At 40.7% G+C, this 16,203-nt stretch overlaps 1 protein-coding gene across 1 annotated transcript in view; it reads left to right on the forward strand.

Annotated features, from left to right (window-relative positions):
- Positions 1-949: 949 nt before the first annotated feature.
- JHY (junctional cadherin complex regulator) overlaps positions 950-16,203 on the forward strand; it is a 72,023-nt gene continuing 56,769 nt past the window's right edge. The window contains exons 1-2 of the mRNA XM_025357080.1: positions 950-1,600; positions 4,402-4,831. Of these exons, the coding sequence (XP_025212865.1) occupies positions 4,491-4,831 (341 nt within the window). The 5' untranslated portion in view covers positions 950-1,600; positions 4,402-4,490. The remainder of the gene's footprint in view (positions 1,601-4,401; positions 4,832-16,203) is intronic.

Here is a 16,203-nt window from a genome sequence, read left to right on the forward strand (position 1 = left end):
GACATGGTCTCACTCTCACCCAGGCTGGAGTGCAATGGCACGATATTGGCTGACTTCACCCTCAACCTCCCGGGCTCAGGTGATCCTCCCACCTCAGCCTTCCAAGTAGCTGAGACTACAGGCGCGCGCCACCACGCTCAACTAATTTTTAACATTTTTTGTAGAGACAGGGTTTTGCCATGTTCCCCAGGCTGGTCTTGAACTCTTGGGCTCAAGCAATCCTCCGACTTGGTTTCCCAAAATGCTGGGATTACAGGGTGAGCCACCGCACCTGGCCTCAAACCAATCTTTGAAGATAGTTATTCAAATCTACTTGTTTTAATGTGAAGATAATTCCTAATGCTTCCTTTCTTTATGCTTTTTTGAAACCTTTTTTGATAGTGAAATATTCTACCCATACATAAATGTACAGCTTAAGGAATTTTTACAAGATGAACATCTATATAGCCACCATTAAGGTCAGGAAATACAATCTCAAACACATTCTTCTCCCTACCTGCCAGAACCGACCACAATCCTCCAAACTTTATGGAAATCACTAAGTGGGTAGTGATGCCCAAACAATTGCTTTTTTGCTTTTTTCATAGTTTCCTCCACTAAGTATGGAGCCATAATCATTGTAGAGTGTAATTTAGACTGTCTTTAATGTATATACAAAAATCATACAGTATGTATTTTTCTGGGTTTTTGTTATTCAAAATTGTGTTTTCAGTATGCCTCCATATTGTTACACGTAGTTGTATTTCATTCATTTACACTGCTGTGTAGTAGGCCAGTATAGGGAATACCATAATCTAATTAACCATTCTATTGTTGATGGATAGTTCAATTATTTCCAGTTTGCATGCACAGGAGCACTCACTTCTTAGGGTAAATACCTAAGTGTGAAATTGCTGGATCCCAAGGTATACATATCCTGGCTAATGTCAAACCATTTTCCAAAATGGTTGGTTGCATCGGTGCTCACGTCCGCCCGCAGGTGAGGCTTCTTTGCATGACATCCTCCCTAGCACCTGACGCTGCCAGACGTTTCAGCTTTGGACTTTTCCACTCAACTTATGGTGAGTGTGGTATTATCTGCTGTGGTTTTAATTGGCCATCTTCTGATTATTAATGAATTAAAGCACCATTTCAATAAACAGATATTTATTGGCCATTTCAATTTCTCGTGTGTTGGTGAAATACCTTTCCATTTACCCATTCTTTAATTGGGTTCCTTTTCTTCTTGATTTGTAGTAGTTCCTCGCGTATCCTAGTAGTTTTACTTGTGGCAAAGATCTCCTGCCCCGGGCGGCCTCTGCCCTCCGGCGCTGGAAGTTCGGCGGCGAGGCAGCCTCTCCCGGGGCGCTAGGGCTCCTCCAGCTCTGCCCCGATGTCGTTATTCCGGCCGTTTGCAGCCTCCGTGCCAGGGCCAGGGGTGCGGTTCGGGACGCGGGATCCTAGGTCGGGTCCTGCTCCGCCCAAGTGGAGGCCGGCGTCTGTGTTGTCTGCGGTCTCCAGGGCAGCGCCGGGGCGGGCGGGGGCCCGGGCGGCGGCGGCGGCGGCGGCGCGGGAGGATGCGGGGCCGCCCGGGTCTTGGCCGCAGACAAGCGCCCGGCAGGTGACGGGCGGTGGCCCCCCGGATCCGGGGTGGGCGGCGCGCCCGGGGAGGGAAACGGGAAGGGCTGACTGGGGATAGGGACTGCAGGAAACCACCCGAGCAAGCTGGGGAGGAGCCGGCGCCGGAGCCTTCGGGACGGAGTGGGGAGCGACAAGGGGGCGAGGCCGCACCAAGGGGCTGGGGGGCCGTGATCCGAGGCTTCGGCGCCCAGGCACCCAAAGCAGCCCTGTTCCCGGTCAATTAGGACCGGTCCGGGGCTCCAGGCCCGCCGACTCGTCACTTCCTGGACCTCCAAACGCCCCTTGTGACGGGTCTTGTTCCTCAGGAACAAGCAAAGGTAAAAAACAAACCGAACGCCTCTACTGGGCAGCTTCCGGCCTGTTTCAAACCAGGGTTCGTTCCTTTTTCTTTACGATTCATCTTGGTGAGCCCAAGCAGGGTTCCTTTTCCCCTCCAGGAGGAAGTTCGTTTGTCCCATGCTAGTGAACTAGACCCACTGCAGGGATCCCTGGGGAGCTGGCCGCCTCTTAGTCCCTAGGTGCCATGGGATCTATCCCTGTCTTGTTTATTCAGGAGACTGGTCACTTCTCTTAGTAAGAAATTTCAGCGGCACAACCTTTTTTTTTTTTTCACTGGACGGAAGGAGGGAGCCACATTCATTAAATTTAAGCGCCCACTTTCTAACTTATTCAAGCTGTCAGCTGTTCCTTCTTCAACCCCATGTTTTCGTAAGATCAGGCCTCCACAGAAAACCCAGCTTTTGTGGCATTTGGCTTTGCTCTTTGCATACTTTAGCAAACTTCAGGAATCCGCTAACATCAACAAAATTATCTTCTGTGGTTACTGTTTTATTATTTATTCATTCCAAGAAAGCTTAGCCTGTTTCATTTAAGAAGCGAAGTTCAAGGGGCTGAATTATTTTAAGAGTAATTCTAAGTTGCACTATAACGCCTAAGCTTGCCCATCAGGATCTCGAATTCAGTGACCTTAGCTCTTCCAGTAAAACTGATGTGAAACTCTTTTAGTTAAAATGTGTTAGTATTTGATAGATTTGCTGCTTTCTTGGCACATCCTAAAAAAGCAACAATTAAAATAATAAGGCAGAATGCAGTATGTGTTTTAAAAATAAGAGACAAAATAATACAACAGACCAGTCTGTAAAATGAGAGAATACTATGTTAGTCTACCAACATGACAGACTTCAAATTCAATAGAAAACTCACTGCATGTGTATTTACATATGAACGTTCCCTTTTGCCTGTTGTTTGTTAAGGTGCTTTCCTCCAAGGATTTGATGATGTTCCTTGGAAACATTAGCAACAAGGTCAACATTATAAGCAGTCCTAGGAATAGTAATTAGGTTGTGTCATTTAATTAAAGTTAGGATTTGCCAAAAGAACAAGAGCAAGCCATTAAGACAAATTTTACACTAATTTCTATTGGTAAAGGTTTCTGTTTGACTCACAGAAAAAAAAAAAAAAAATGAGTATAAAGGCAGTGAGATAGAAAATAGACCAAAATAGAAATGCTAGGTAGAGATGAAAGGAAGCACAATCCAAAAACATCATGTCCATTCGGTCCTATATGAACTCAAAGCACCCTTTCCATGGGTCTTTATAATGTCCCTTAGAGACAGCGAAGATTCACTTGAATCATACTCATAAGTGAGTTGGAAGGGACTCCAGCTAACTCCTAGCTGTAATTCAGGCCAATCTCCCACCCACTCAACTTTCCCCAGGATAGCATCCCATTCCGTAATGTAGACCTCCAGGCTCCACTTTGAATCGCTCAGTGGCAGAATTCACAAGGCCACTAAATCTTTTGTTGAATAGTTTTATTTATTTTTTTCTGATAGGGTCTCCCTCTGTTACCCAGGCTGGAGTGCAGTGGTACAGTCTTGGCTCGCTGCAGCCTCTGCCTGCCTGGCTCAAGTGACCCTCCTACCGCAGTCTCCTGAGTAGTTGTGACTACAGGCCCATCCCACCATGCCCACTAATTTTTTGTATTTTTTGTATTTTTTTTTTTTTTTGTAGAGACGGGAATTTACCATGTTGCCAGAGCTGGTCTTGAACTCCTGGACTTAAGTGATCTGCCCACCTCAGCCTCCCAAAGTGCTGGTATTACAGGCATGATTGTTGAATAATTTTAATCGTTATTATGGGTTTTAAAAAATACTGGATGAGGTTGATCTCCATTTATGTCCACCTAAATTATATGTTCCTATCTAGTCACAACCTGGCTATCAGAAAGTCTTTTCCAAATGATGTTGCCAGCCCAGATAGGTCTAGGAACAAAACAGCTTCCCCATTTACAGTTCCAACTATGGAAAACCACACTCTTCTTCTTACTTTACTTTCCAAAAGATAGCCCCTGAACCTGGTTTACTCTATCCATGAATAACTATGGGCCATATTTATATTGTTGCCCTGGGCATTTGAAATAAGGCTATCCAAGTACTGTCCATAATTAACCATTTGTCTTAGTCAAGGTTTGTCTGGAACAAGCCTTTTCTAACTTTATTGGAAGTTAGAAATATAATCCACTTCCCAAGCAGCCATTTATTTCATCAATAAAACTGCATTCGATTCCCCAGGCTGCTTATGAGCGCTACATCAGATGTGTTTCTGTAGAGAGAAAAACAATTGTTTTTCTAATAGACCTTTCTTATACATACAGAAGGGTGCATACAAAAGCCTGCAGATAATAGAACAAGGTTTTCTTACTCATTTAAATATTTGTTTAACGTTGGCATTATTGAGATTTCAGTAGTCGCAGAGTAACATAAATATAATTTTTTTCAGGTAATGCCTTTGTGAACCACAACTTTAAATATCAGCCAGCTGCTCCTATCAACAAGAGTATCCCCTGTTAATTTTTTGCATTTTCCAAGATGAGTAAAAGTAAACTAATTCCCAAGCTCTCGATTCAGTCTCCTGTCCGTCATACCAACTTAAATGTCCAGCCCACACACCCACCTTTGAAGAAAGAAGACTTACATCGGATTTCAAAAGACTCCTTGGAATCTGATTCAGAAAGCCTCACTCAAGAGATGATGTCCCATTCTGAGTTTGATGATCGAATCCAGGACAACGATATGGAGCGCGACAGCTTAGATGAGGAAAGCCCTCGACGGGGAAGCCTGCATGAGACAGGAGAGGAAGCAAGTGGAAAAGCAGCTCCGATGGCTCGCGAGCAAAACCACCATACCTGGGACCAGGGCGCCAATAACAGGTGAGGAATTGGCTTGTGTAAGATAATAATGGGCTGTAAAATATACAGTTAAATAATTACTGATGTCATTCCAAATGAGAGTAAGGGCAAGCTGCCCTAATGAGCGCCATGTGTGTGAGACGGGTCTCCAAGCAGCCAAGGAGAGCTGGGCACCATCTTTTTTCCATATTCAGATATTTTTAAATTAAAAAGTGCAATGGGTATTAATCAGGGCATTTGCATTTCTCATACCATTTATTTCCTGTCCATATTCCAAGTGTCTCCAGACTAGGACCTCACCTGGGAGAAATTCCGGAAAGCCTGGTATAGAAAAGGATGTGGAGTCAGGTGGACTCGATTTGGTCCAGGCATTACTGTTTAGTGTATAATCTGGAATAAATCACTTAACTCTTTTTTTATTTTTTAAAAAATTTTATATAGTATTAAATATTTATAATAGAGATGGGATCTCACTATGTTGGCCAGATTGGTCTTGAACTCCTAGCCTCAAGCAGTCCTTCTACTTCAGCCTCCCAAAGTGCTAGGATTACAGGCATGAGCTACCATGCCTGACCCACTTAATTCTTTTTTTGGCTCACTTTTTCTCATCTGTCAAACGACCTGACTTGCCTATCTCACAGGATTGCTATGAATGTCAATGAAGTACAAATAATTGGGGATAGAATCTTACTTGGCCCATTCAGAGCTAGTAGAGGTCTACCTCCCAGGGCTTGTATGATCATATAAAGATTTAATCTAATAACCAGAATTTAAAGGATTTAACCTTGTGCTATGAGCTACCAAAAAAAGTAAGGGGTTGTAAAATAATGTGGTGATACCACTCTGTTACAACTGAGGCACTGAGGATATGATAGAGTACAGAAGAAGGTAAAAGCTATTGATTAGGAGGTTTTAGTGTGGTGGTGAAGTGCATGGTGTCTGAGGCAGACCATTTGGGTTCAAATAGTGGCTCTGCCACTTACTAGCTGTATAACCTTGGCCAAGTCCAATTAATGTTTCTGTGCCTCAGTTTCTTCATCAGTAAAAATGGGATAATAATAATAGTTAACCAGTTATCATAAGGCTAAAATAAATATATCTAAATTGTTTAGAATAGTGACTGGCTCCTTATAAATTATATTGTGTTAGTTGTTTGTTTGTTTTTTTTTTTTTTGTGGTAGGGGAGGAGTCTCGCTCTGTCATCAGGCTGGAGTACAGTGGCGCGATCTCAGCTCACTGCAACCTCCGCCTCCCGGGTTCAAGCGATTCTCCTGCCTCAGCCTCCTGAGTAGCTGGGACTACAGGTTGTGCCACCACACCCAGCTAATTTTTGTATTTTCAGTAGAGACAGGGTTTCACCATGTTGGCCAGGATGGTTTCTATCTCTTGACCTTGTGATCCACCTGCCTCAGCCTCCCAAAGTGCTGGGATTACAGGTGTGAGCCACTGTGCCCGGCCGATTTTTTTTTTTTTAATTCAGGCTGAAATATATTAAGGAAAATTTATTGGAAGGCCTGGAACTTGGGCAGGGTCTTGAAAACAAGCTAAGATCTGGATAATAGAACAGAATGGGAGTGACATGTTTGCGGCACTTTAGGGAGCCCAGCTGGCTTGCGGAGGATTTGAGTGTAGGGAAAATGGACTGAGTAGGAGTCTGATTATGAGGGGGTCTTAAAAATGTGCTTATAGTATTGGAAGATACATTTTCAGGTCATGAAGTGTAACCATCCTACCACAGATGAGGATATTGAGTCTTACAGAACTCACATGACTTGTCCTCAGGATACAGTCACTGCAAGGGCTCGTGTGGGAACCAGAAGTAGAGCCCAGTCCTGAGTCTTTTCTTTCTTTCTTATCTTTCTTTTTCTTCTTTCCTTTCGTCTTCCCCTCCCTTTTTTTCACTGGGGATATCTAGTTGAATCAATCTCATAAGTGTCTTAGTGATATGTCACAGTAAAAGTGATAAGAGCTGTCACCAAGGTGCTAGAGGCGGAAGAGGCATCCGGACAGCTTCAGAGAGACAGACACCCTTGATTGGACTGGGCTGGGAAAGCCAGGCAGAGAGAATACAGGTTCTTGGGGAGGGCAGTGAGATGCAGCAGTGTTTAAGGATGATTATTATGCAAGCTGGTGCATTTTGAATTAGAGACTAAACACACAATGGACAGAGAGACTGTTGGATGGATATGACAACAATAACAATGACATCACTTTTTAAGAGCCTATCTTAGTTTCACTCAATTCTCCATCACAATCCTGTAGGGAAGGCGTTGCTTTTCCTATTTTACAGATAATGAAAATGAGGCTAACAGAGATGAAGAAACTTGTCTAAGGTTATTGTGCTTGGAGGATGTCCTTGTTTTGTTACTGATGCTGTTTTTTTTTTAAATCATGCAAAAATTCTAACCTATAAAAAAGTACAGAGAAAAATACAGTAGAACCCTTACTGCCATATTTGTTTCAGATATATTTTTAAAATTCATACTATATTACAGATAAAGTTTCCATGTACCCCTTCTCAAACTCATTCCCCTTTCTTCCCCTCAGAGGTAATCAATACATACTCTTACATGAGTGTGCATCCTTCTCACCAATCTTCCATTCATTTATTTCATGGGTAATCTATAATTAGTAGATAAATATGTATCTATATATGGATGTATGATGCCCATTTTGCTCAGTCAATATTATGTTTTTGGGATTTTACAATCATTCTTTTGAACTAAGACATGGTCTTGGTTGAATATTGACGAATATTTAGTTTTTTTCCAGTTTTCGTTATTTCAGACAATGCTCTGTGCCCGTCATCGTATGCCTCCTTGGGTATGCATGCAAGAGTTTCCTTAGGGTCTAAGTCCCCAGGAGTGGAACTGTGGTTCATGGGCAGATGGACATCTTCAACTTTACCCACAAGTGCCTACAAGTTACCAGTCCTCAGAATTACTGTCTTTTAACTTCTGCCATTCTGATGGGTTATAAAATCCTGTCCTATTATAGATTTAAATTACTTTTCTCTGATAACTTGTGAGCCTGAGAATCTTTTTACATGGTTTTAACCAAATGAGATCGATTTAGACATCCTCTTTGGCAACTGGTTATTTTCATTTAACAAAATACCCATGTGTATCTTGGGTCTCTTTCTGTAGAGTTGGTCTTCCGTATCCATGGCTTTCGCATCTGTGGATCCAACCAACCACAGATCAAAAATATTTGGGGAATAAATGGATGGTTGAATCTGTACTAAACATGTACAGAGACTTTTTTTCTTGGCTTTATTCCAGAACAATATAGTATAACAACTATTTACATAGTATTTACATTGTGTTAGGTATTATAAATAATCTAGAGATAATTTAAAATATATAGGAGGATGTGCATAGGCTATATACAAATATTACTCCAATTTATAAAAGGGACTTGCCCATCTCTGGATTTTGGTATCGGCAGGGAGTCCTGGAACCACTCCCTCACAGATAGCTGAGCAATGATTATATTTATATGTTCATAGTACATATGGACATGGTACATAGTATTCTAGTATCTGGAGGTGCCATGATATATTTATTCAGTCACCCAAGGGTGGACTTTGGGATGTTCCCAGTTTGTTTGTTTGTTTGTTTGTTTGTTTGTTTTGGAGACAGTCCTGCTCTGTCGCCCAGGCTAGGATGAAGTGGCACGATCTTGTCTCACTGCAACCTGCACCTTCCGGGTTCAAACAATTCTCATGCCTCAGCCTCCCGAGTAGCGTGCGCCACAATGCCCGGCTAATTTTTTCCACTTTTAGTAGAGAATGGGTCTTATCACGTTGCCCAGGCTGGCCTCGAACTCCTGAGCTCAGGCAATCCGTGCACTTCAGCCTCCCAAAGTGCTAGGATTACAGGCGTGAGCCACCCCTCCCGGCCCCAGTTTGTTTTTTTGTTTTTTTGTTTTTCAGACAAAACTTTAACTGAAATTTTATATATATAAACGAAATAATTGATAGGGTTGGGTGACAGATTAGATACGAGGATTGAAGGAACAAGAGAAGCCAAAGATTAAGGGTTCCTCTAACAACAGCTAGCATTTATAGAATGCATATCATGAGCCCATTTGTGCTGAACACTTTACATGTATTATCTCATTTAATCTTTATTGCAGCCATGGTAGATGCTATCATGATCCCATTTTGAAGGTTGCAAATGAGGCTTTAAAAGTTTATATTATACCCATTTGTTGCATCTAGTGAGTGGTGGAGCAGAAAACTCAGGCAGTCTGACTCCACGGCTCCAAACCCTGTTTTTATCCTGGCTCTAAGAGATTTATAGTCTCCTAGGTAATAAATGGGAGTCGTTTTAGTTATAGAAATGGGGCCACTGGAAAGGAAAAATCTTTTGCAATGGATAGGTATTTTTGTCTGTGTTTTTAAGATGAAGAAACCAAGGTAAGGATCCATTAAGTGACCTCATTTCCCCAGTTGTTGGGTTTTTCTTCCTTTTGTCCAGTGCTTGGGGACCTGACTTTAACCCTTGTTCTTACCAAAGTACAGTTTAAATACCATCTAATATAGTTCAAAGTAAGAATAATGCTTATAAAAATCAAAATTATGGTTAGATTCTTGGTTCTGATTCGGAGATCCTCAAATAACGCTGTTTTCCTCAGATTGATTTGCCTTGGACTTTTTAAATGATGAACTATAAACCCTCGGGTTAGAATAGGTTATAGCCCTAGTCATTGTTTGGCTATATAGTGCTTCATACACTGAACATTATAGGATAACCAGTTTTCCAGTAAAAAGGAAAACAGAACGGAAGCAATTAGACAAATAATGCCTCGAAAATATTATTCAGGTGAGCGTTTCATTATTGGTCCCTTTCCCTGCCTCATGTTAGTCTTCGAAGCCTCTCCTAGGCACACTCTTGCTTGGATCTGAGTAGTTTATGAGCCATGAAAGAGACAAGGAAATTGATCTCAGACTCTCAATATGAAATTCAAGTAGGCTTTTATTTCTATAAAGTAGATGGCATTCTGGGAATTGTAGTTCAAAAAAAACACAGTCAAAGCTTGCCTTAAAACCAAGGAAAATTTCTTTCTTCTTGCTTTTATAATCAATAATTTTAAAAGCTGCCTGACAAATCACTTGAGTCCTACACTTGTGTTTTGATGTTACTAGAACCTCCTCAAAGCAATTATTCCCTTGTATCTGACCAAAGTCAAGCCATAGTTCAATGTATATGGATGAGAGAAAACCTTTTACTTAATGGAATTTGGAGCAGCATTGACTGTAGCGAATAAATGAAGAGTGGAGAGGCGATCTTCACGTGATAATCCTTAAACCCCACTCCAGAACTGGCCTTATGACACTCAGCACTCACGAAGAAAGAGATCTGTGTAATTCCTAGAGCATTAGAAACAACCTCTTCAGTCCTGGGGACTTCTGAAACCTTGTATATTTAAAAAAAAAAAAAAAAAAAAAATCAGAGAGCAGCCGTACAGTACTTTATGTGTGTGTTTAATAAGGGCTTGTTAACAGGAATATTTATATAATTAGCTACCATTTGTAAAACTCTTTGCTTTATCTCATTTATCCTTACAAGAGCCTCTGGGATAGGCATTATTATCCCCATTTTGCAGATAAGGAACTGAGGATCTGAGAGCTGCATAGGTATATGTAGTTACTAGATAGTAGAACCGGAAATTAAATTGACCTCTCTCCAAACGCCAAAGTCTGAGCCACTAATTACACGTATCTAGATAGGTAATCAAGGATTGAGCTGATAAAGGATTCTATTTCACTATCTAGTAAAAATTAAAACTTTGACAATTTCAATACAGATTAAACTGAGGCCAGAGTAAATATGCATGTAAAATGATAAGCTTTAGGAAAGTAATAAACATTTTTAGAGGATATTGTGTCCTTAGAGTAGATAGACATTAATTATATTTTCCTTTGGGCTGGGAGTTCATGGTAGCCATATTCTTCCGCACTTGTCCTGGGAAACAAATGTTTTCATGCAGTGAGGTCTGCAGTGCTTTCCTCTCTGATCACCTCAGACCATAACCTCCACAAAAGGGCCCATATTCTGTCTAACAAACCACCTTGTATTAGAAATTAATAGGAGGGAGATAGGCACATGAGGAATTACTAAACTGAGTATTCAGAATTGTCTGAAAGTGAAAAAAAGGGGCTCCTAATAATCTGCAATTTTTTTCTTTTTTTTTTTTGAAATGGAGTCTTGCACTGTCGCCCAGGCTGAAGTGCAGTGGGGCGATCTTGGCTCACTGCAACCTCCACCTCCTGGGTTCAAGCAATTCTCCTGCCTCAGCCTCCCGAGTAACTGGGACTACAGGCACATGCCACCATACCTGGCTAATTTTTTGTATTTTTAGTAGAGACAGGATTTCACCGTGTTAGCCGGGATGGTCTTGATCTCCTGACCTCGTGAACTGCCCACCTCGGCCACCCAAAGTGCTGGGATTACAGGCATGAGCCACCGCGCCCGGACAATAATCTGCATTTTTATTGTTGTATATAATTATTAATCTCAGATGCTTTCATGTGTGTTGTTTCTGATTAATAATACGAAAGCCAGGTGAAGTATTGAATGATGACTTCTAGGGCTTGAAGAGTGGCACTGGATAACCAAAAGAGACCACAGGTAGAGAAAGACTTAGGGAAGACCAAAACTCAGGATTTTCATTTCCCCCAAATTTCCCAGGCTGTTTTGTAAAATGCATCGGGAATATTTAGGCTGAGACTAGACTACTGTCTCTCCATAGGTGGTGTAGAGATGTTTTTCGTACTGGGTAGGAGATTAAAGAAGCATCTGAAGTTAGGTCTAATATGCTAGGACTATTGAGAACATTCTAGGAGCTTTCAGGAGTCAACTTTCATTCCCATTGATTTCTAGCAACATTCATCCACATTATTTTCTGTTGCCTTTTATTAGATTTTCAATTTCAGGCCATTGTTTTGTCAACCTCTTCCAATACATTACACTACCTGCCATGTTCTAGAAGTTTCCATGCAGTACTCTGGGAGTAGCTACTAGCACTTATTTGTTTCTGATCACATGGGAATAGTTATATCAGAGGAGTGACTTTTTGTTGCAGGTATTAGTCATTTCTGTTTTCTGTTCATTCATTTACTCACAAACTATGCTTTAGTTAAACCCCGACACGCTCCTCAGAGCAGGCATGGTGCCATCGTAACAGATGAGCAGTCATAGAGGGAAGTAAAGGGTGTGCATGGGCATGAATTGTGGCTATTAAAGGCTGAGTCCCCGCCAGAAATGCTAACGCCATAGTGACTCCTGAGGCTTGTTGCCCCCGGAGACAACCACTAGTTCCTTTCTAGGTTATTTCAAAACTAGGATGCATTATTGTGTTAAAATAAGTACATACATGAGTTCAAAACCTCACAGAGTGTGATTTATTCAAATTTAAATGATGTACAAAGCTGTGAGTTTATCAAGAGGATCAAGAAGATTGTAACAAAATTCCTAAAGGGATGCTTTAATTCATGACTTTTGTCTTTTCATTTATTTCTACTCCCTGACAAGTTTGAAAATACAGAAAACTTTAATGTAATTTTTTAATATATGGAATTAAAAATAAATGATTTTCCCAACACTTCCATATATTGCTAGGTTTTGCCTGATAGACCCAATCCAACTAATAAAGTAATGGATTATTAGAATTGTTAGGGCTCAGAAAGGTCAGCCCATTCCCCTTATTTATTGTACAGAGGAGGAACCCAAGACCTAGAGTGGTGGAAAGACTTGCCCAAGCTCACATGACTGGTTAGTGGCAACACTTGGACTAGAACCCAGGTGTCAAGACCACTCCATTGCCTTCTTATGATATCACAGCTGCCTTGCAATTTTAATGCTGCTAAATCTGGCATTTAAAATATAAGAAACTTGGCCGGGCATGGTGGCTTACGTTTATAATCCCAGCACTTTGGGAGGCTGAGGCGGGCGGATCATTTGAGGTCAGAAGTTCGAGACCAGCCTGGCCAATATAGTGAAACCCCGTCTCTACTAAAAGTGAAAATTAGCCGGGCCTGTAATCCCAGCTATTCAGGAGGCTTAGGCACAGGAATCGCTTGAACCCAGGAGGCGGAAGTTGCAGTAAGCTAAGATGGCGCCATTGCACTCCGGGATGGAGCAAGACTCCATCTCAAAAAGCAACCAAAAAGCAAAACAAAACAAAAAACATAAAAAGAAGAAGAAGAAACTCTACCTAAAGAAAGTGTAAGAACCTGCACATTTTATAAATCTAGGTCTCTGTCTCTTAGCTATTATTTTGGAGAATGAAAAAAAACACTCGAGCCTTCCTTAGAAAATGTCTGGCATGAGCACTGTAAACTCTCATTGAATGAGAGGAATTATGTTTCTGAATACTGTGTCATACAGCATTTCCCTTGTGAAGATGCAGCCTTGGTTTCACATGACATAATCTTAATAGAAGTGAGGTACTAGAATTTTACATTGCAATTACAAACATGTCTTCTTTAGATAATTTTCATTTAACTCACAGATTGTTCTTGAATCAAGACTGGTACTATTAAGAACCCAGGAGAAATATCTGGTGTTTTGCAGTCACAAATCTGTTATCAAAGAAAAAAAAAGGACTTCAGTTGGAATTGTCCAAATTGTGTATTTTTATAAATAAAATTCACTAAATAACAATCCAGCCCCTTTAGTGTGTTTCTATAGACAGTCTTTGACCTTCATTTCATTAAATCATCCTTTTTTCTATTCAAGCGCTTAAATTCTTAGCAAAATAAATGCCTGCATAAAATAAAATTTTCTGGATTGCAAATAACCTTCACAAAGCATTTCAGTATATTTGTGGAACCGTTTTATTTCATATTTACAAAAGTGAATTTTTAATCTTTCGGATTTATTTCATTTTATTTACTTAAAAGCTGTTGATAAGAAGATTAAGGCGAGCATAGAATTCAGAAATCCTTGGAAGCAATGATCAGTTTTATAGTTCTTTAAAGAAGCATTAAAAACTTTACACTTAAACAAAAATTGAATTTGCTGTTCATATGCATAAAAGATTTAATGGCATATAAATTGGGAATAATTATTCTGTTTAAAAGGATTAAATTAAACCTAAATCAATAATAACGTGCAGTTTCAATTTAACTGCCTACTTAAAATGAAGTGACAAATAAATAACAGCTAAATGATTAATAGCAATGCTTTTATTCACCTCCTCAACAGGCAAAATGGCCAGTTATTGAATATTTTATTGTGAGTGCAAGGGATGTTAATTGTACTAGAAACATGCTCTAATTTTAGTAATTTTTTGATTGAATACAATGTTGAATATGAAGCTCTTCATTAAATGGAGATTTTATTTTATTTTGTTTGAAGTTATCACAGTAAGTACTCAAATATAGTCCATTAAAGCCAGCAAATATCATGGCATATGCATGTGAAACCGTCCCCCACTCCCTTCCTCGCTGCCTCCATTTCTAACCTAGGCATCTAAAGAGCAGACCCTGCATCTGCTGTCTGAACAGTAACAAAAGAGTTGTGTACTCATTTTCTGTGTAACCTTTCTATCAAATGGGGAGGAAAAGAGGTGCATGTTTTGTGTGCAGATGATTACTGATGAAAGGGCACTTCACACTCATTTTGTCCCAGTGTGTTGACCTGGACCACAAACACAATGGAGCTTCCAAGCACACAAGCTCAGTACAATGGGGTTCTTCAGTATCATGTTCTATTTTGACCATTAGATTTGTTTCTGTGAAGTATTACAGCTTTCCAGGCTCATGATTTTGCAAAACATAACCTCCTATTTGTCTCCACATATGGTTTCCATCCAGAAAGGGGAGAAAGGGGATGTTTTAAGATAGTCTTTTCAGGTGTAAATGGTGCAACATAATTAAAACTCTTATAAGAGCCACATCTTCAGGCTCTACCCTTATATATACACATTCTTAGAGTTTCTCTGATTCAAAAACATTTTTCTCAGCCAGAGCAACTCATTTCCTCTAGTGTGTTTCTAAATCCTTTGTACTTTCTAGGTTCCACTTAAAACATCAGTCTTTTCTTTAATGGGTGATATTGCTTCTACAGCCATTTAAGAATGGAAATTTGGCTTGAACCCAAGCGACTGAGGTTGCAGTGAGCTGAGATCGCACCACTGCACTCCAACCTGGGCAACAGAGTGAGAGTGTCTCAAAAAAAAGGAAATTTGCTGAGGCTAGAAATTACAGCTTTTTCAGAAGGTCTAAAATAATTTAATTCTCTGAGTTTTACCCTATTCATCATCTTTCAGCAATTGTTCAAATGTTTCATCATGTGAAAGTACTGACGTTTCTTAATCCCATTCCCTAAACTGTGGTTTGGCCATTCTCCACTGTGCCTAAGTCGTGATTAAACATCTTTAAAACTGGAGTTTTCAAGAGAAAAATCCCTTGAGATCCATCACCAGAAGCATAATACACAGCAACGGTGTTATGTCACAGGGACTGAATGTGATGCACAGCAAGCAAGGCTAGTGCTGGAGCTGTCTGACACGTGCTTCTACAGCCAGTCCTCATGGAATCCTTACTGTGTGCCAGGGACACAGTTCCATGCATTTAGATTTCTATTTTTTTATTTTTTATTTATTTTTATTTTTTTTTTAGACAGAGTCTCACTCTGTCGCCTAGGCTGGAGTGCAATGGCACAGTCTTGGCACACTGCACCCTCCGCCTCCCGGGTTCAAGTGATTCTTCTGCCTCAGCCTCCTGAGTAGCTGGGATTATAGAAACGTGCCACCATGCCCAGCTAATTTTTGTATTTTTAGTGGAGACGGGGTTTCACCATGTTGATCACGCTGATCTCAAACTCCTGACCTTGTGATCCACCCACCTCGGCCTCTCAAAGTGTTGGGATTACAGGCGTGAGCCACCATGCCTGGCTGCATTTAGATGTATTAATTTGCATAATCCTCTCAATAACACTGTGAGGTAGGTACTATTATTTTTTAAAAATTTATTTATTTTTATTGAGACTGGGTGTCGCTGTGTTGCCTAAGCTGGAGTGCAGTGGCACAGTCATGGCTCACTGAAGGTTCCACCTCCTGGGCTAAACCATCCTCCTGCCCCAGCCTCCCGAGTAGCTGGGACTACAGGCGCATGCCACAGTACCTGGCTAATTGGTTTTATTTATTTATTTTTTTAATAGAGACGGGGGTCTCTCTGTGTTGTTCAGGCTGGTCTCAAACTCTTGGCCTCAAGTGATCCCTTTGCCTGGACCTCTCAAAATTCTGGGACTACAGACATAAGCCACCACACCTGGCCAGTACTATTATCCCTATTTTATTGATGAGGAAACTGAGGCACAGAAGTTAAATAACTTGCCCACATTCACATAATCTTGTGGCACCAGGAAATGAATGCAGATAGT

This window comes from Theropithecus gelada, chromosome 14 (genome assembly GCF_003255815.1).
Source record: "Theropithecus gelada isolate Dixy chromosome 14, Tgel_1.0, whole genome shotgun sequence".
In the NCBI taxonomy this organism is placed as follows: Eukaryota; Metazoa; Chordata; class Mammalia; order Primates; family Cercopithecidae; genus Theropithecus; species Theropithecus gelada.